Source organism: Musca vetustissima, unplaced genomic scaffold, assembly GCF_032173495.1.
Source record: "Musca vetustissima isolate MV318-11 ecotype Yass unplaced genomic scaffold, APGP_CSIRO_Mvet_v1 utg14942, whole genome shotgun sequence".
Classification (NCBI taxonomy): domain Eukaryota; kingdom Metazoa; phylum Arthropoda; class Insecta; order Diptera; family Muscidae; genus Musca; species Musca vetustissima.
In genome coordinates this window covers 22,959-44,110 of record NW_026882070.1, presented here as the reverse complement: position 1 = coordinate 44,110, position 21,152 = coordinate 22,959, and the positions used below count along the sequence as shown (strand labels likewise).

Genomic DNA, 21,152 nt, shown 5'->3' with positions numbered 1-21,152 from the left:
ATGAAAAAGTTTTATGGTTTTTTTAAATTTTTTTTTGTCAAACAATTATATATATAAATAAACTATTATATTTATTTGGCTGTTGTTGTGTTTTTGTCTAGTAATCCTTAGATAAAACTGCAAATAGAAAAAGTTTTATATAAAAGAAGTTAATTAAATGGAATTTTATAGAAAATCATGTCTTGTTTTTTTTTCAAAGCGGTTACACAAAAGCCAAACGCACTTTAAAGTGTATTTTTTAAATATATAAGCTATTGTTTGTTGTTGTTTTTTGGTTAAAATAAAGCTTGTATTATAACTATTGTTTAAACTACTACCAACAAAAAGCCATATAAAGCATATATATAATAAAAAATAATAATACAAATTAAAATTTAAATAACTTTTTCTACTTGCATTCTTTGGTTTACAATATATAAAATATATATTTATTTAAATGTGGTTTATTGTTTTTTTTGTAAGCTGATAATTACTTATAACAACACAAATAAAGCCAATAAATATGATAACAAAACAAGCTGTGCTAATAAATTAACTACTTTGTTTGTTTTTTTAGTATTTTAAAGTATTTGTATATTTAAATGCAGTTTTTTGGTTTGTTATTGTAAAGTTGTTTAATATATAATTATGGGGAATTAAAAAGTTTTGTTTTTGTTTTAAATTTTACATATATAATAAATAGTACGGCCCCATGACCAGCTTTAATAAATTTTCTTTCATTTATTTTTTTAATATTAAAAAATTTGTTGTTGGGTTTGGGTATGTGTTTTTGTAAGTATTTAATATTTTTTAATAGAAAAAAGGCGAAGCACGATATTCTAGACGTTTAAATAATTATTAAAACAAGTACTGTATAAATAAAACGTATATTTAAATAAATAAAATTACTAAAAAAAATAGATTCAAGTTAGAATAACTTTTCTAGATTCTATCTTTTTGGTTTGAGGCCAATTTTTCTTTTTTTAAGTGATTATTTATACTCTTTCGAGTCGAGCTTGATGATCTAAGTTTTGCAATGAAAAGGAAAGCCAGGAGAAGAACCTATGTACCCACCATATTCCGCCCTGATGCGAAACTTGCATATGCGAATTAAATTCAAATTTGTCAAAGTTCGACATTTGTCTTCATTCTAGGAACAGTCCTAATCAAAGCAGATTTTTGTTGTAGCGATGGATAATTAATCCACACACCTACAATTGCTTCCATGGTATACACATGTTTTTGCGCAACCGTTTTGGAAGTGTGTTGATGGTCCTCGGAGCAACACAAATGTTGCCAGACCACTTAACGTTCTGAGCCATCAACACATAGCCCCATATGCCTGATGAGCCGCTTAACCATCGGCGAAACGCGTCGCATAATGGTGGGTACGTAGGTTCTTCTCCTGGCTTTCCTTTTCATTGCAAAACTTAGATCATCAAGCTCGACTCGAAAGAGTATAAATAATCACTTAAAATTACTTTGAAATGATCATTGCCCTTACAAGGCAAAATTCAAATAACAAAAATTGATTTTTATTTCTCCAATATTTCTACTTTTTCAAACACGGATTAAAATGTGGTCAAATGTCGGACAGTAGACTTTGGTGATTGGATTTCTCGCTCTAAACTTCTAGGAATTCGGTGATCTTAGTGAGTTATTCAGTATTTTCCATTTAAACCCCTCATAAAGTCGGTTAATTCTTGAATAGAATCTACCCAACCCTTTGGATGATGAAATCGAAATGGACCTCGATAAATAATTAATCGATGAAATCCCATCTCCACACAAAAAGTCACAATCATAAGTATCGTCAGAATATTTGTTGTAGTATTTGCAAATCTCACATTGTTGTCCGTCCGGAGGCAAGACGATATGTACAAACTATAGAAGAATTGGTATCCTTCCCATCGCATATACCAGCATACTGTGTGAACGACTGAAGTCAATAGTCAATGACATTAAGGTCGGCAGTTAAAGTCGGTAAAGACATCTCGGAACCTTTGAACAAATTGAGAAGGAGTCTGGCAGTAAACGGCGAGAAGGTCAAGCTGATGGTATTAACGCTCATGACATCCTCGGACCAACTGTGGAACTTGAGAACTACAGCTTCGAGGTAGTTAAAAATTTTATATACCTTGGTACCGCCATAAATAAAACTAATGACGTCAGTTTTGAAATCCACCTCTCGCCAGACCAAACTCACACTCTACAGAACGCTGATATTACCGAGTGTTTGAATGAACCATAAGCCATAACCTTGAAAAAAAATTCTTTAAAAATCTATGCCCTGATAGACCTTGGAAAAATATTCTTTAAAAATCTACGACTTGTAAGGCCCTGGAAAAATCCATAGCTTGATAGCCCTTGGAAAAATTTGTTTTAAAAACCTACGTCTAGATAGCCATAGAAAATAATTTTTTTAAAAATATATGCCTTGATAGTCCTTGGAAAAAATATTCTTTAAAAATCTACGCCTTGAGAACCCGAATGAACCCCGAACTGCAGAGACAACGGTGGCTAGGCCATGTTTTGCGAATGGATGATGATGCCCCATATAAAAACGGGCCTACTGATGATGGTTCACGAAGAATGGGAAGGCGATGAATTAGATGGAAAGATCAAGTGGAGGACGCGCCTGGAAATCATTATTAAATATGGCTTATGAAACAAATGTTCTGTCTCGAGACAGCTAAGTAAGTATAGTATACGAGACAGCTAAGTAAGTAGTACATATATGTCAAATAAATTCTCATAGAAGAGGTTAACCCGGCAAAAATGTCTAATGTAAATTTCGTTTAAGTCCGTCTTCGTTCAACAATAATTATTCATTCTAATCTACTCTGTCAGTTAGAATCCCTACAAGTCCTTTCGATTGTATCGGAACTTGTACATGGTCCTTAGAGCCGGGGAATATGCTTGCAGATTTCTTTCAATCGTCCTATAAATCTAAAACTTTAATAAGATATAGAATTGGTTCATCATGGACAAGTAGAACCATTTAGAAGTCCTTGTAGGTCTAAATTCACTACGTCCATCGAACATATCCGAACCTAATGGTGTTTCTACGTATATCCTAAAACTTTGCATACATGAAAATCGCTTGTTACTTGCCAAAATCTTTAATTATTCATTATAGAAATGTTACCTTTTGATATTCTTGAGTTCTAACTTAATTATTCGACTTAAAAAAGTCTGGTAATAGATACTTTACTGAAAACTATAGGTGGATAGCTAAACTCGGTGTCATACCTCACTTAACAAAGACCATACTTTACCATTACAACATAGATACATTTAGCGTAGCTGACTACCCAATTAACTACGTGAAATGTTGCCAACCATGTGAAATGTTACTAGGAAAAATCTGACAGATGGTCGGGTACACGATGCAATAATAAGGTGATGTATCAAAACAATGACCTTGTTTTTTGTCTCGACCATCTGTAAATTTTTTCCTTATAATATTTCACATGGTCGGGTAAAAAACAAATGTTTTTGTTTGAATTTGGCGTCCAATGTTGCCAACTATGATAAATAAAATATAAAATTAAACAGATGGTCGAATAAAAAACAGATGTTCTTGTTTACATCATTTTTTTATTGCATAAATTTTAAGCTGCGTTTACACTATAGCTGGCATTAATTAAGTTAATGTTGCATTTATACTATAGCGTTTATCGTGCTAATCTGCATTATTTCGACCGTTAAATCAAGCTGGATTAACATTGATTTACCAAGCAAAATTAAATGTACCTATGATAAATCGAAAACATTTTCCAATACAATTCTGCCGACAGAACATAGCTCCGTGGTTGATTCCATTAATTGATTATAAGAAGAAATTGCTTGCTGTGTGATTCAGATGATATTAAACCAAAAATGTTGCTCATAAGATTATCTGAGGTTGCTCATATGATTAAAGAAGGAAAATATACCGATTGTTTGAAGATCCATAGCGATACCAGTACCTAAGAAAGCTAACTCGAAGAGTATTGATGAGTTCAGACCTGTTGTAGTGTTATCAGTGATCGATAAAGTATTCAAGAAGATTATTTACGAGCAAATGCCGTCATACCTTGGATAGAACAAAATTATATCTGAGAATCAGTTTGGATTTAAAAAGGGCTCCGGATCAAGCGAAGCGGTTTTTAACATAATCGAGAACATATTCAAGGGATTGGATACTGGTAGCAAAGGAGTAGCTGGAGTATTTTTTGACTTCACTAAGGCGTTCTATCTTGTGGACCATAGCATTCTGGTAAAGTAGCTGGAATATGTTGGGTGCAAACAGGGCACATTGTTGTTAAAAAAAGTTCGTGAAATTTAATCCACATCAAACTGGAGAATTTATGTCTGTGCACATAAATGGAGCCCGCGTTACAGAGTCAAAATTAATAACATATCTTGGTTTTATTATACAGAACAACCAGTAATGGAATTCCCATATTGAAAAATTAATGATAACAGTTTCATCGGCAACTGGAATTTTGCACAAATTTAGTCGTCTTTTGAATACAGAGAATAAACTAATGATATACCAAACATTGATACACTCTCATTTAACATAGCTACCGGATATTTATGACTGCAAAAATAGCAAATGATTAAGCGAATTGCAATATGCTCAAAATAAGACATTAAAAAATGTGACAAATAAACCAAGACGAAATTCTACAAAAAGACCCTATATATATGCATATTAATAATTTGCAAGGTAGTCAGGATATTAACAATAAATAAAGAAAAAATTTGAATTAAAAAAAATATGAAACCAGTGAAATAATTTTTTTTAAATAATTTTAATTCATGTCTAAACAGACAGGATTTAAGGGGCTTCAAATAAACAACATACGCTTAAACCAGCTAACTATCAAGTTTAATAATTTTAATATTAGTCTAAGAAACTAGAATTACGGCTCGTCTAAATGGGCTTTAACAAATGCGCTTGAAAGTATTGCTCCGTTCCAGAACCAGCAATAATCATCTGTTAATCGAAGTTGTTTTCGATTTTCCTTTTAAAAATATGAAAAGTTTAACCAAATTTCGAATAAGGGAACATATCATATTTAAAATGATCATGTGGTGTTTACATTCATTGCAACTTATTAAAATTACATCCCTTGGATATATTCCGGCATTAATGGCATATTTTCTTCAAATACGTTTAATGTGATTTTGTTTCCTTTTTCCAATTAATTTTTTCTAATGTTTTCTTTCAATATTGTTGTTTTGTTTTAATAATTATTTAAACGTCTTGTTCACATCACTGCCGTATTGGATTTATTTAATTAATCATTTAAACCGTCTTTTGTGTTTCTGTGTGTACGTGTATTATAACATTTATTATTTAAAATTCTGTATTTGTATTAACAATAATCAGGTATGTTGCATTATATATTATTTGTGTTTTTGGGTTGCATGTAAATATTTTCTATTAACAAGTAAATAATTTATTATTAAATATTGGTTTTAAATATATTTCATACAATAAATAAATTGTAAGTGGCGTGCTTTTTTGTTCGGATTTTGGAGATTTTTTAGCTTTCATAAAGGGCTACAAATTGGCGTATACACTATGTTCTTATTTGTTTGAAACCCGAAAATAGATTGTCAGAGGGCGGGGGTAGTTTAAAGTGCTAAATTGAATCAAAAAAAAAAAATTGTTTTTAATATTTGTATATACAAATATGAAAATGTTTTTATTTTTTATGAAAACTTTCTTAAATACATACATATATTTTATTTGTTGTGAAATTTGTACATTTATTTTGCGAAGTTTTTTATTAGTATTGCCAAAAAATTGTATTGTTTTATTATTAAATGATTTTGGTTTTTGTTTGTTTTTGTGGGATATTTATAGTCATAAGATGGCGCTTTAGGTCATTGTTGTTCCAAAAAACAGCTGATTTTGTTTTTAATTATTGTTAAGGGTTGCGGAATTTTGAAAAAAAAGTTCTAAAGTTTCCAAGCAATAGATTTTCAGAACATTTCAATAATATTGGTACATTGTTGTTGACATTTGTTCAATATTTTTGACAATTTAAATGACTAGAGTGTTTCAATATACCTTCAATGTAAACACAGTATTCTCCTAAAACTCGCGTTTTGAACTGTCAATATCACAAGGATATCTTCATAAAACCTATTGTTTGAAACTTTAGAACTTATTTTAGGCAAAGGGGTTTAGAGTTTTTTTGTATTTATTTAAACAGACATCTAGATTTATTTAAAAATTTGTTTTTTATTTAAAAATATTTAGTTAATTTTAATATTTCTTCTTTATTTATTATTAATGATTGAACATATTTGTTTTTCTTTTTCTCAAAAATTTTGTATGTAAATAAATTTTGATGTATATATTTTTTTGTTTTGTTTTTTTTTTGCTAACTACACCTTGAGCTTGAGTTTAGAATCGGGTTGTTTTTTTAGTTTTGTTAATAAAAAAGTCGTTAATACATTTTCTTTAAGGATTAGGTATTTCAAAATTTTGCGGGGGATTTTTTAAAAGATTAAACTGATTTGCAAAAAGTCTTACATTTTGATTTGTTTACTGGAAATTATAATAAAAAATCCATTCACAATAAAGTAATTGATAGTCCTATTAATAGGGTCAGCTGGAAAGCGAAAACAGCTGTTTCATCACCAGCTGACAGCAAACTTGAGAAACAGCTGATCATCCACGATGACTTTATTAAAAGACTTTGGTCATATTAATGTGGTAATCCAGAAATCGAAAACAGATGTTTATTCTCTAGTTTAATAACAACTATAAATACGTTATTTACATTTCCATAATGTAAAGCCAATTCACAATAATGAATGACAGCAAGCTTGAGAAACAGCTGATATGCTGATCTTTCTTGATGACTTTGTTAATGGGACTTGGATGTGATATTTTGTGATTGATTTCCTATGCCACTACGCCACAATAAGACTTTTACTTTTTCTTTAAAATTTATTTCTAATTCCAACTAATCCAGTTTCGACACCTCACCTATCAACTTCAAGTGGTATAGGGGAATTATTTTTTTCCTCTAAAATAGCTGCCAAAAGTTCAGTAGTGAAATTTGGTAGACGTGATTCCACTTAGATTTCAAATTGTCAATCTCCCAGTATGCGCGTCTTCCCGCAACCCCGGGAAGTGGGTGAGGTAGGATTCCGCCTAGAACAAACTAAGTCGGACATTGGATCTGTACACCATAGGAAAAATAAAGTTACGGTGCATGGAGTTAATAACCCACTTCCGGCGGCATTCGTTGCTGAGACCACAAGCCACTTAACGTCAAAATCAAGTGATTGTAATCCGGTTACTATAGGTACCGCTACAAGTGCATCTAGTTTAAATCCGTAAAAAGGTTGCGACCCGACAACTCTAATGGAACGCGATTTAGTCAGGATTAGTAAAAAACAGTCTACGACAGACGGAACCTCAGTTTTGCGCGGGGATGACATAAATGGGGACCCTTTGCTCTATACACAACAGTCTAGAGAAACAGAGTAGGGAACTCTTCGACCAGCTGAACAGACTAGGACCCCGGGAACTGCTGCAAAATCTAACCCTAAATGATTATGAACTGAACACCACGGTAATCCCGTAAAGCCTGCTCAGGAAGATTGCTGGGGATCTAATTTCGCAATTTATGTTTCGTTGAGTAGCAGTCGCGGACAGTCAGCGGTATTTGCGAGAGAGTCTCGGAGGAAATGTCCGAGAGCCTATTATCTCAAAATCGACGAAGCGAAATTGGAACCTTATGAAATAGCCATGTCCTATTAGGCCTCGAACTAAAATCTTCCTGTACTATCGAGGACATAAACTTCCTCGTAGCAATCGCGGACAGTCAGCGGCATTTGGGAGAGAGTCTCGGTGGAAATGTCCGAGAGCCTATGATCTCAAAATCGATGAAGCGAAATTGGAGCCTTATGAAATAGCCATATCCTATTAGACCACGACCTCAAGTCCTCCTGCACTATCTATGCCATAAACGTGAACCTGGAGAGATAGACGGAACTCTTTGGAGGTCGGTGGCAAGTCTAAGGTGAACCATCAAAGGTAATGGGATGCAAACTCCAATTCCACGGTAGCCAGTGACATCTCAATGCTTCCAAGACATAAGAATTTGTAGTGGATGCTGGTCTTAAGGATAAGAAGCCCATTGAAGCCCATCAAAACAGCAACCAAATGTCTTAATCCAAAGTCTCCGACAATAAGGTCGATCAATCGGAGAGCAGTTATGTTCTGATACTGGCGCATCGAGCGGGACAGAAGTACAATTATCGACAAGCAATTTTTTTCAGATCAAGATGAACCTCAAATTTATACCACAGTCGAAATTGTTTAGCGACATATGACGATTATAGCGACCAATTAACTTTGTCCGTCGTTTTAAATTCCTTTGGGTAGCCCAACCAGGACTGGGAATACGATGACAGAAATCTTTGATCTCAATCAGGACCTTCGATGTCTCTGAATGATGAAAAATCTTTGGCACCATCTTCCATTGTTAAGGAAGGTATGGGAGTGTCTAACCTGAAGTCTTGAAGGAGAGTCTGAAAATGTGACCGAGCGCAATCCCCTTTCAGTTAAATATGCATATCCATTTCACCTACCGGAGAACGGTTTAGTTCTGCTAAATGCTAGTTCATAGAGCGGGACAGTAGTGTTGTTACCGAAAAGGAAAGGTTTTTCTTGATTTGAGGGAACTCAAATCAAGAAAAACCTCAACCCTATTTGGAAGTTTTCAAGAAACCATCTGAATGATATTGCGATTGTCTTCTTGTCAAAATTTAAACATCCAACGGAAAAGGAAACTTTGGGAAGCAAAAACACGGCTGGGAAAGCCACATTTACATCATTGCTAAGGATGATAAGGGAGTCTATATGATGGCTTGAAGGATAGCCAGTATGAATGGCTCAACAAAGGTAAATATGAAGCAACCCTCTTTCAAGTTAAACGTACTTATCAGTTTTAGCTGGTATACAAAAAATACCTTCAGATCAAGAAGAACGTCAAACATATTTGGAAGATTTTAAGAAACCACCAGAATTATACTGCGAGTGACTTCTTGATCGAAATTTAACCCTCCAACGGAGAAGGAAACTCTGGAAAGCCCAATCACGACTGGCAAAGTGATGCTAGGAATCTCTGATCAATCAGGAACTTCGAGGGGATCCCTGAATAATGAAAAATCCTTCACATCATTGTAAAGGAAAATAAGGCAGTGTCTAAACTTGTTTGAAGGAGAGCCTGTAACAAGGCTTCCAGAAAGATAACTATGACGCTAACCCCTTCCAATTTCAACGTACTTTTTCTGCCACCGTTTCATAGATCGGAACAGTAGTGTTATTATTAAAGAAATCCCTCAGATCAAGAAGAACCCCAAACTTAATTGCAAGTTTTGAAGAAACCATCTGATTGATATTGTGAGTGACTTCTTCGTGGAAATTTAAACCTCCAACGGAGGAGGAAACTCTGGGAAGCCTCAGCACGTCTGGAAAGTGATACTAGGAATGTCTGATTAATTGTGAACTTCGAGACAAATCCATGGCAACTTCTACCATTGCAAAGAAAGGTAAGGGAGTTTCTTAGTCGGTTCGAAGGAGAGGTCTCATAAAATATGGCAATAACGCAGTCACCCTCCAATTCAAAATATTTACATATCACTTTCATCTGCAAAAATTACGGAACCGCAAATAATTAGAAGTATTTAAGAATCATCGGGAAATGAATTAAAAAAACTTGCGAAGCTTTCTACCTAAACCATAAAATTTATTTCTCTCTGCTAACTGAATGTATCCGAACTCTTGAGTAAATATTTTAATTTAGAGCAATATGTAAAAGTTCACAACTTTCACTGTATTTTAAACTTAACTCCCAAACATAACCTTCAAATTCATAAATAACTTAGTATCAATTTCCCTCTACCACCTGATCAATCCCTCTCTCACTCCCTATAATTTCAGCAAACACTTCCTATCCTAGTTTACAGCTTCATCTAAAAGTTCCCAACTTCCACTGTATTTTAAACTTAGATCTAAACACTTTTCCCTGTCGTTTGCAAACGCCTACGACGACTATCTCGTCGACGATAACGATCAATAATGCGACTTCTATGTCGCTCCGGACATAATGCCTCTGGCGAGCTATCTACCTTCTTCAAAACTATACGAAAAGTAAAAGTATGCTTTGGTGAGGCACTGGTAGCACGTCGTGGCGAGGGTGGCTCAAATTCACTACCACTCGAGAAACCACCACCAATACTACTTCCCACGGCACTTAAAGCTCTCGGTGTACCATTGGCATACCCGGATGGGGTTGACATAGAACCTGTGGAAAATTGTTGTGTCAACACTGAACTTGGCCGTGGTTCAAATATCGAGGCACACCTTTGATCGGTACACAGGAAAGTTTTCACTTCCTCTTCTTTTTGTTTAATGGTGAGGGGGAAGTGCTTCTTTGTCGGATCAGCATAGGGACTACGTTGCGGTAAATCATGATGTCCCGCCGATGAGCTAGAATCATAACTATCACGTGAACTGTAATTGGAGGAGGTTTGATTGGAAAGGGGACTGCGTGCACGTGAAAAGGCACTAAAGGGTGAGATGTGTAAGGATTTGAAAGTTTCGGTTCTTTGTTTTTTGGTCATGGGGAAATTGGGAGAGCGAATGGAAGTGATGCCAAATATGCCACCACCACTGGCACCGCCGGATGTGCCGGCACAACCACTCGCCTCTGAAGGGGTGTAATCAAAATGGGTCTCTAGGGAAGATTTCCGACCCGGTGATGAGTTGGATCTTTGAAAAGTTTCAGCATCAACCAATTCTATAGAAGATTTCCTGAGATCGATGCTGGATTTCTTGCTCTTCTCATCGATATCGACAATTTCAAAGCTGGAGCTTTGATCTTCATAGCTGGTCGACTGATAGCGGGATATTTCAAAGCTTGTCTCACGCGATGAATAGGGACACTCAAAACTTGACTCAGCTCGACTTGATTTACGATCGCCCTCAACCATTTCAAAACTATCACCACCCGATTCTAAACGTTGCAGGCTGGCATCGGTGTCACCACCGGGGCTGCGCAAAGTTTCAAGGAAGGGAGAGCGGGGAGGATCAAAGGAGGAACGCCTAGAGGGTGGGACAAATTCTATTGTGGGACATTGCAGCGGCGATTTGTCAGTGGATGAACCCAAGGTGGCTGCCTCGAGAACTTTTTTGGCAGCCGCCTCAGCATCATCGGTTTCACGCTTGAGTTCGATAAGATTAACATAGATTGGTTCCGGTTTGTAGCCCTTTAAAATCTCCACTAGTTCAGAACGGAAATCTTCGGGAATTATCAAATCATTCGAATCGGATTCCCGTTCTTCACTAATACGCGGTTCAATGGGTTCACGACTTTCAGAACGTCTCTGAAAATGGTGGACACTGGCCGTGGTTTGTTCAGCACCCAGGGAGGAGATTTTCAGTGAGTTATTAATCTCCTCCACCAGATTTGCTAAAATTATATCGGTAGAGGGATCCGCGGCATCTTCTAGGTTTTCTTGTTCGTCTTCTTCTTCACCGTGTTCTTTTTCACCTTTGTGTTGTTGGTCTTCGTGTTTCTTTTCATGCTTGATATAGGATTCACCTACCTTTTCGAAATGGACATTGGCAAACTCGAAGGGTATATCACTCAGGGGGGTGGCCCGACCCGAGGCACTGCCTTCTTGAACATTCAATAGGCCGCTGCCGAAGGTGCCGGATGAATCATTGCTGGCTCGCTGGGTATCACTGGAAGAACGCTGCTGCTGCTGATGATGTTTGCTGGACTTCTCCTCGTCGCGGGCAGATCGACGCAGTTTCAGAGACATTTTGGCATAGTGTGAGAATTTCAGTGACATCTTTGGTTCGAATCCAACTTCGGACATTTGTTTCTGTACAGCACTCTTTGCAGCCGTTGACGAAGCTGCCGGACTGGCTGAAAAAGTGCTTTGGCGTATTAGCGGTCCCCTAGATGAACCCGACTCGGCTCTGGTAAAAGCATTAGCAAAGCGATTGGTGCGCGTCGAAATGTGTTTGGAGGGTTTGCGCACGAAGGCCAGGATTTCGCGCATAACACTTTTCTTTTCTGACGACTGCGGTTGTTGCGCCTGTCCCTGCTGATCCTTGTCACTGCTGCTGGTCTTTGCCTCAGCTTTCTCCTTCTCCTCCCGTTGCTGGCGAAGTTCCGCCTCCTTTTGACTTTCCGTCGACATGTTGTTGCTCTCGGCCATGCGATAGGTTTCGGCGGGATTGGATACTGTAATGGGAGGTATGGGTCCAATGGGGCTGCGTTTATCACCACTAAAGTAAATGGGGGTAAAGAGGTTGATGGAGGGCCTTTTGTAGCCAGTGGGGGTCCGAACCGCCATGGGTTCTTCTTGTTCAGTGGACGAATCAAATGTGGAACGATTGCTGCTGTCCTGCACATGCACGGTGGAGGTGGGACTGCGGCTACGTCCATATTGGCCAAAATCTGTAGGAGCAGCACTGCCCACAGGGGAGCGGCGCTCTTGGGTGTGGATACTGAAGGTGGGACTGCGGCTACGTTCGCCAGAGGGAGAACGCACTGTGGGTGAGGCCGTACCGAAGGTAGGATGTAGCGGCAATTCATTTGGAGATTTGAGGCGATCATTTGAAATCAGTAGAGGGCTACGCCTACCCTGTGGACTGCGATCATTAAAGCCCACCGGACTTTTGCGACCCTGTGACAGGGATAGTGACCCCGTCATGCTGCCTTTACGTCGGTGAGAAGCTCGCAAGGTACCCTGCCGTGACAATGTTGTTGGTGTCTTTTGGCTAACACTGCCGGGGCTCTTCGATTCTGGATGTGGTAGAATAGGACTTTTTGGTGTATGCGGACTCAGACCCTTATCATTGGCCGCCAACATAGCATTCAGCGTTAGCGGGCCTTGTACGTTGATGGGACTGCGACGATCGCTGGGACTGCGGCGGGTACGGAAACTCTGTGACTTGGCTTTGCGAATTTTCGGCAAGGATTGTTGGTGCTTATGACGTCCGGATGAGTGATGGTGGGAGGAGGAGGAGGGGCCGTTCAACTTATGTTAGTTGGTATTATGCGGGCCACTGGTGGGATCGCTGCTGCCGCTGGAGCTCAAAGTTGTATTCGAACCATAGGGATCAAGTGAACTCTGCACGGACATCGATCTGCCTTGGTTTTGTCGAGCGCGCCTCACTCGACTAGAGTTGGGAGACAGCTTTCCGGGGTCGATACTTTCTGGGTCTGCCTGTAAGTGTTAGAATCAGGCATAAAGGGGGGACACAAGGGACGACAACAGACACACGAAAAAACGACCATGATGATATTTAATTTTTTCGGAGTGGCGGTTCCGACCACGAGTAACCGTGTCGTGGTATAAATCATAGTCATTTTTTTGAGAAAAAAGGAATGGATGGATGAAGAAAGAAAAAATGGTTTGCAAGAATTAAATTTTGTTCGGAAGAAAAATCAAAAAAGGAAGCCAATGAATGGTAATTTTGATGCCAAGAAAACAGGAGAAATCGATTTAGTGATGCCAAGCTGAGTTGTGTAAGAAATTCCGAACTCACCTGATAGGCCAAAGCATTCATAATGATTGAATAGGGCACCAGACCCAGCGGATGGATTTCACGCATTAACACATTGGCTGGTATCTTGTGGAACTGGATGTATTCCAAAAAGTTACCCAAAATCTCCTTCATGTCAATGTTCTGCAGGGTGGGGGAAATATAGAATTAATAATCTCAAAAAAATCTTGAAAGAAAGATTCCTTACAGGATTATTGTCATTGTATTTCTTACTCCACATCAGGGCGGCCTGGAATTTGGTAAATTCATCGGCACGTAATTCCTCACGGGCCAAAATCAGTCGCACCACATGCTGCGGCAGCAGGGTAAAGCTACCCAAATTCAACACATCGTTACCATGTTCATCGACAAATTCCAAAACTTTTTGCACCAATGATTTTGTACATTTATATTGGATATAACGTTCCGCGGAGGAGAGCAGAGCACACACGGTGTCCACATTGATGCAGCATTGGACGAAGCCGGCACAGGCACGACGCAGCTCTTCGAGGCCATAATAATCGGCGGCATTCATCACACCTGAAAATGGGAAAACAAAACAATCAGATATTATAGCGGACCTTTAAGGGGTTTGAAACACTTACCCAGTAGAGTCCTCGGCTGCAGCGTGACACACCCCGTGTGTATGTACTCAATCAGTTGACGGAAAACATCCGGTTCAAATTCTTCAATAATCAGGGTTTGATGTTGCTGGCCAGCGGGCTAAAATGTGGAATCAAAAATAACATATAATGAGAATTATGGTTTGATTGGAAACTGTGGTTAAAAATAGACACATAGCTCTGTAGCAGGCAAAATCTTTGAAGCAGATATGTATATAGCTAAGGTGTAGAAGCATTGGGCTAACAGAAACCAAATAGAAGTTCGCTTGCTGGTGTGATACTTTAAAAGTGTTGAGGAGGGGCCACAGATAAAGTTCGACGGTGAATGTGACTAAGGAATTAAGTGAAACAGATCATGACATAGATTCTAATAAAGTCTCATGCCGAAAATCATATTACATAAGAGCATAAGAACTCAAAATCCGCATAGAACCACTTATCTAATAGGAAAAAATACAAGTTAAATTACAGATATAATTTTGGTCCTTTTTTATGTTTGGCAGATCATAACATAAAAACAGTAAAGGTTTATATCTTAGAACCTATCACTCACAATCTTTATGTTAAAAAGACCAAAACCTAAGATATCCGAGGGAATTGGAGGAAGATAAATCCTGTAGTTAATGGGATAGTCTGATCTCTCAAATTTAGGACTTTGTCTCCGTGGACCAAAACTGACTACTATATGTGTTCACCTCTCCATCAGCAGACCACCTGATTGTAACACTACTGAACGCCGCATATTCCTTAACTATAGAAAAGCCAACTGACAGGGTTTCAGAGAGTTCATTAACCTTCCATTCCTTCTGATGTATGGGTTACAGAAAGGAAATTCCGGGACATCATTGCAGCTACAATAACTAGATGCTTGTTGAATACCCAAGGTCAGACGAAATTTTTCAGCAGAGGCATGAATTCGTCGAATTTTACATGATTCTGGCGTTGAAGGCTTTAACCATGGTGTGTTGACCAACACTCCATTGGAATAGTCCTGAGTACTCAATGATCACCCTAGCGCCAGTCTGCCGGTATCAATTTGAATATCCACCATAACGACTTCACTTCCACCTTGGTGAGGGATCGAGGACTACCTAAACCTCTGCGTTTCTATGGGTCTGGCAGCCGGTTTATAATGCTATTCCACAGCGTGCCGAATCTCTTTCCGCGAAATCTTTGGGCTAACCAACAACAGTTTGTCGAACATCCTGAGAGCGACTGGGTAAAATGAAAAGTAATAGTTTTCTTTCCAATTTGTCGATAGCCACACTCACATCATTCCCGAAACATGGACAATGGACCGAAGGATGCCAGAAAATGTAAATCAATCTGACATTTTTCACCAACAGCGAGGACTCGCCAGCATTAGGGAAATCTATCCAGTTGCGGATCATCAGCATGGGTTCCGTAAGAATAAATGCATTATTTCTGCTTGCCAAATTCCCGAGATGAGTCCTAATATCCCAGAAAAGACAGTCGGATTTGAAAATGAGGGTGATGAGCTCTGTGAATCTAACCCAGCAGATCCGAGGGTCAGCAGATGTGTCAGAGCATAAGCGTAATAAATGGTTAGAGCATCTGAAGTGTTGCAACATTGAAACCGATTAGAGTAAACTGTGGACAATGGTTAGGTCGCTCTCGAACCCTGGTAAGAAAGATGATAGGACCTCAGTCATGTTCTCTTCTAAGATCTCATCTCGCCAGGGAGGTACCACCACAATGCATAATCACCCATTATAATGCATAATCACCATAGCGCTAAGACATCCAAAGCATTGGGCCCTGACGTGATATTAACCTGGACAATGGGCAGGGTGATCCCGTTACTGAACACAGGCAAGGATGCCAGGATGTCACCAATAACGAAGACTGATGAATTACTCTTCGTCAGCATTAGAGAAAGCTATCCGGTTGGGGATCATCAGCATGGGTTCCGTAAGCAAAACACCACTATTTCTGCTTGTCGAATACCCCAGATGAATCCTAATTACCCAGCAAAGACAGTTGGACTTGAAAATGAGCGTGGTGAGCTATGTCGACCTAACCCAGCAGATTGCGGAGCATAAGCCTGGAAGAGGTGTGAGTAAACTGGGGGACAACGGTTAGGCCGCTCTCGAAAACTGGCCACTTTTTACGACGACTGATCCGAAGTGACGCGCAAGTTACTTTTACCAAACCTTTTTCTAAAACGTTGAGTCCTGATCGACGGTAATGCTGAAACAGTTAGATGAGCCAGGAGTTGAATATTTGACCAAAGTCCTCAATTGTTCGATAGCAACCCTCTGCGTTCCCGAAGCCTGGACAATGTGCCGTGTGGTCTCGCTACTACAGCCAGCCATACTAGGATGTTAACAAAGGTGAATAATACAGACCAATCTGACTTTTTTCGCCATTACCAAAGACATTTTTTGAGGCATTATTCCTCCTCAGGATTAGGTAAAGATATTTATTTGCGTATCATCAGCTAGGATACCGTATGCAACATCAGCATTGCACGCCATCTCCACACATATACGTGGAGGACTAAACTAGAACCGGCTTGACCAATCAAATGCCTCTGGTACCGTCTACCATGTCATACTGTTTGAGGACATCGAGAATACTTCATTGTGGTGAAGTTTAAATGGTTGGATAATCAATTGTATGTGTGGATGTAAGTGCAGTTTCGCAATAAAAAGTCCAAACCCTGTACAGTGAAGCATGGATTTCCCAGGGTGGGGTGATATCTCCGGACCTTTTTGGTATTCCACGCTCCGAGACGGCATTGAGATCTTAACGTATGCAGATAATTGTACGATCATGACGTCTGGTCGTAGCGTTGAGGATATATGTGCAAGGTTCGACGTCTATCTCGCCGTTTTAAAAGTCATCTTCCACACAAGAAATATAATAAAAATGCGCACCACGAGATTTTCGCCCACTTTGTTCACCACATGGACGGCAGAGATGAAAATGATATTGAAGGTGCAGGTTCAGGAACATACAAATCCAACTACGAACTACGCCAAAGTTCTTGGGGTCACATTCAATGGCATGTTCAAATCTCGTGTGTTCGAACTCTTGCAATCTGCGATGAGGTGAATAGTTGGACCATGGCCCTCAATGCTTCTATAGATTAATACTTGTGGATCTTCTGCCGTTGTTGACTACAAATATACAGGACATCTTAAGATAGGTACCATTTGAAAGGTGCGCTATAGATTTTCAAGGCTATCTAAAACTGGAGAAACTCTTAGTTTCTCTCAAAAATACTTTAGGGTGCTATTAAACTAATTTTGAAAGGATAAGGCGGAAATTAATTAAAAAATAAAGTGATATAAAATCCAGAGTTAGGCCATCTCGTTCCTGTAGCATAACGTTTGCTCCGTAAAAGGAACTACCTCATTCATTTAGTTCCATAGTTCCTTTCAGTACAATGGTTCATTTCTACATGTCAGTTAGTTCCGATAATGTCAGAAAGATATCGGTGAACGATTGAATCAAAATGAACTAGATGAAATAGAGCAAAAATTGAAGAATGGATATAAAGAAATAAGATACACGAATGAACCGTGCCTTGTACCGATGCTTCCTTTTGCAGAATGATCATTTTGAAGTAAAGCGTTCCCAAACAAATCAATTATAATCAAGCCAAAAAAGACGTAGATTTCAGATGTATTTAAGATCTATTAATAAGGTCACCCAGCAAACGAATGTCAGCTGCTTTTTCTCAAGTCTTATGTCAAAAATGTGGACGTTTTATACGCTTTCATAATGGAAGTCAATTCACAATAATGGATTTTGACAGCAATATTGACAAGCAGCTTGTCTCCCTGGGTGATGAAAGACAGCAAAAAGGAGCGAGTGCTGAAAAAAAGAACTGGTTCAAAGAAATGTACCTAGTTCCGATGGTTCCTTTTGTGGAATAGCTTCTTTGAACAAGTTCGTTTCGGAATGAAGGAATTATATTATCGAATTATTAAATCGAATGAAATCAAAGAAGAAGGCGTAGAATATAGATATATTGAAATATTTTAAGTGTATGGGAAACAGCTGTTTTGATTATAAAAATTTTATTATAAGTGTTTAAAGCATATATTTAGGCGGCAAATTTTGTGGAAGTGAATTTTCAAAGTGTGTCAGAATTGTAAATATTTAAAATGTGCTTTGAAAAATAGTTTTAAAAGCAAAGTTTTTTAAGAAATGTGTATCCAGTGCTAGATATTAGAAAAAATATATCATGCAGTTTCGATATTATTAGGTTAAGTTATAGAGTAAAAGGTATTGAGTGAAAAGATATGACATGGCACAATAATTTGTAAAGATAGTTTGATTTTTATCAGGGTTGAGATGAGAGCTATTAATACTTAAATGTAATATTAAATTATAAAATATAGAAGTCTTAAAAAGTCTTCATTTGTATTAAAATAAATTGCAAAATAAAAGCAACTGATTGGTCATAGAGCTGTTAGATCCAAACAGCTGTTAGATCGATCAACTGATTGCAGCCACAGTTGTTAAATCGATCTGTTTATTCGATCAGCTGATTGCTGAAACATCTGTAAGATCGATCAGCTGATTGATGTAACAGCTGTTAGATCGATCAGCTGATTGCTGTAACAGCTGTTAGATCGATCAGCTGATTGTTACAACAGCTGTTTTCACTATCTTTACAAGAAATTGTGCCATATTTAAAAGACTATTATCCATGTGAATATATGATAGACACCGATTATATAGATATGAGGTAGAGTTCTACAATAGGTATATTTATTTTTGATAGTAATTTTCTAATTAAAATATATTTTTAAAGCCAATTCAAGCAAATTGTATTTGCAAATATTTTTTGGAGAAGAAATTTGGAAAGACACATTTTATTTTGTTGTTGTTATCTAAAACCAGGCAATATATATTTTCAAGTTATGCATTTCGAGAAACAAACGAGAAAAAGAATAACTTGAAAATTCACTTTACCTCAGGTATTGGAGATAATTGTTGGGTGAAACCACTTCTCTGTATAAATTATAATGAAAGAACCAATTTTGATGAATGGGGAAATTTGTTTTGGTTTATGAAATATGATTTTGAACCAAAAAAAATATTAAAAAAATTATTTATAAAAGATGTTATAAAAAAGCTCCATAACATTTAAAAAATTTAAATAAATAAAATAAAGTTTAATAAAAAGTTTTCGATAATTACCTGCTGGGCAGCATTTTGCAGATTTAGTAGCGGCTCCGAGGAACGTTTCAAAAACAGTCGCAACTTATTTTCTTTCGTGGAAGTTTCTCGCTTCCGTTGTGGTGAGGGGGCAGAGTAGAGCATTTTTGCAAATACTCTGGAGCGGGATGCCAGGACGGCCTGTGGAGTACCCAAAATTTATAAGAAAACTTAAATAAAATTCTAAAAGTGAATACTACTTACCTTCACAGCACATACGGGCTCCCTGGTATCACCCACCAAAAATGTTACATCACATAGCTCTGGCATGGAGGCTAAAAATTTCATATCCTCCGCCAGGCCAGTTTTATTTTCAAATGTTGACAAATCTGGCTCTTGATCAGCCATACCGGGCAATGTTAATGCTTCAGGCATTGGGGTTTCTGTTTTTTTGTTTGAAGAGAATCGATTAATATGGAACTTAGATTAACTATTTATTAAAAAAAAATATTAAAATTTGTATTAAAAAAGTTTAAAAAAGTTGTGAATGTTAGTAAAATTCCATAACAAATAGTTTCGTTAATAAAAAATGTGTACGAATTATTTACAAAAAAGTGGGGGCATTACAAATATAACCAATTAAGGGGTTGTGATTTAGATACAAAAAAAAAAGGTTTTATATTGGGAGGTAAATTGTTTGCGACTATAAGGTTCCTAGTAAATCGATTTGTCATTGTCCAAAAGTTTCTAGAAAAAATCACTTAAGCCCGATTATTAAAATTAATAAAAGGGAAACAATTAAGAAATATTCGGCGAGGTTATTAAGTAGTAAAATATTGAAACAATCATTTAGTAATACGTAAACTTCATTAAAATTAACAATTCAGTTGTTTGCTTGGAAATCAGCTGTTACGTCGATCAGCTGATTGCTAAAAACAGCTGTTTGCGAAATAAATTAATAATCAGCTACTATACATATGTACGAGGTCAGCGGGGACCAAGTTCGATTTTTTTGGCCAAAAAACAAAAACTGTTTTAAAATCTATACAAACAAGGGAATGCCTCACATAATTCTCAATCGCCAGTTTTAGATTAGCAACACGTAAGTAATTTCGTTCTGTCGTTTTATAACTCCTACAAAATTATTTGAAAGAGAATATGTCCCCCGAGGTCTTGAAAAATACGTCTGTAAAGATCAATTTCAAATTTTGTTTAGAAATAGAATTAATTTTTAATAAATCAATTGGAATGCTATGTTAAAATATGGACCAATGCTGAAAAAGATCTGCCAAGAGGTATTTTATGTTTTAAGACAACGAAGTGCCGTGAGAGAGATTATAATCTTTAGAATATCTAATTTGGTGCGGAACTTTATATGTCAAAACAGGGCCTATAATGAAAACGCTACCTGTCAAAACATCGTATTTATTATGTTTTCTATGACGAGTTAGAATTAGCTGCAAGAACTCTCGATACTTTAAGGGAAAGGATGATGTTGCAACAAATGTGGAACATATGATATGGATTTTTATCCGTTTTTTTCCGAAGACGTGGACAGATCACACCCATAACCCCAAACACGTTATCCACACATGTTTCCCCTAGTTTCATAAATTTAAAATGTGTTGAATCAAAACGGACTATAATTTCATATATTAGGAAAAAGAATTCAGGTCGTCGAAAATGTCAATAAAATCGGAGAAATCATCGAAGTAGTCGTAAAATCGCCCACGAGCTAAAAATCAACCATAAAACTCTTTTAAACCATTTACACAACACTGGATTCAAAAAGAAGCTCGATGTTTGGGTGCCACACCAATTAACAGAAA

General features: G+C 37.4%; 1 protein-coding gene across 1 annotated transcript in view; it reads right to left on the bottom strand.

Annotated features, from left to right (window-relative positions):
* Positions 1-19,770, bottom strand: part of LOC133328229 (transcription factor Dp) — a 73,196-nt gene extending 53,426 nt beyond the window's left edge. The window contains exons 1-4 of the mRNA XM_061536776.1: positions 19,588-19,770; positions 19,366-19,524; positions 14,170-14,287; positions 13,922-14,104 (exon numbers count right to left, since the gene is read on the bottom strand). Coding sequence (XP_061392760.1) covers positions 13,922-14,104; positions 14,170-14,287; positions 19,366-19,524; positions 19,588-19,758 — 631 coding nt within the window. The 5' untranslated portion in view covers positions 19,759-19,770. The remainder of the gene's footprint in view (positions 1-13,921; positions 14,105-14,169; positions 14,288-19,365; positions 19,525-19,587) is intronic.
* Positions 19,771-21,152: the final 1,382 nt, after the last annotated feature.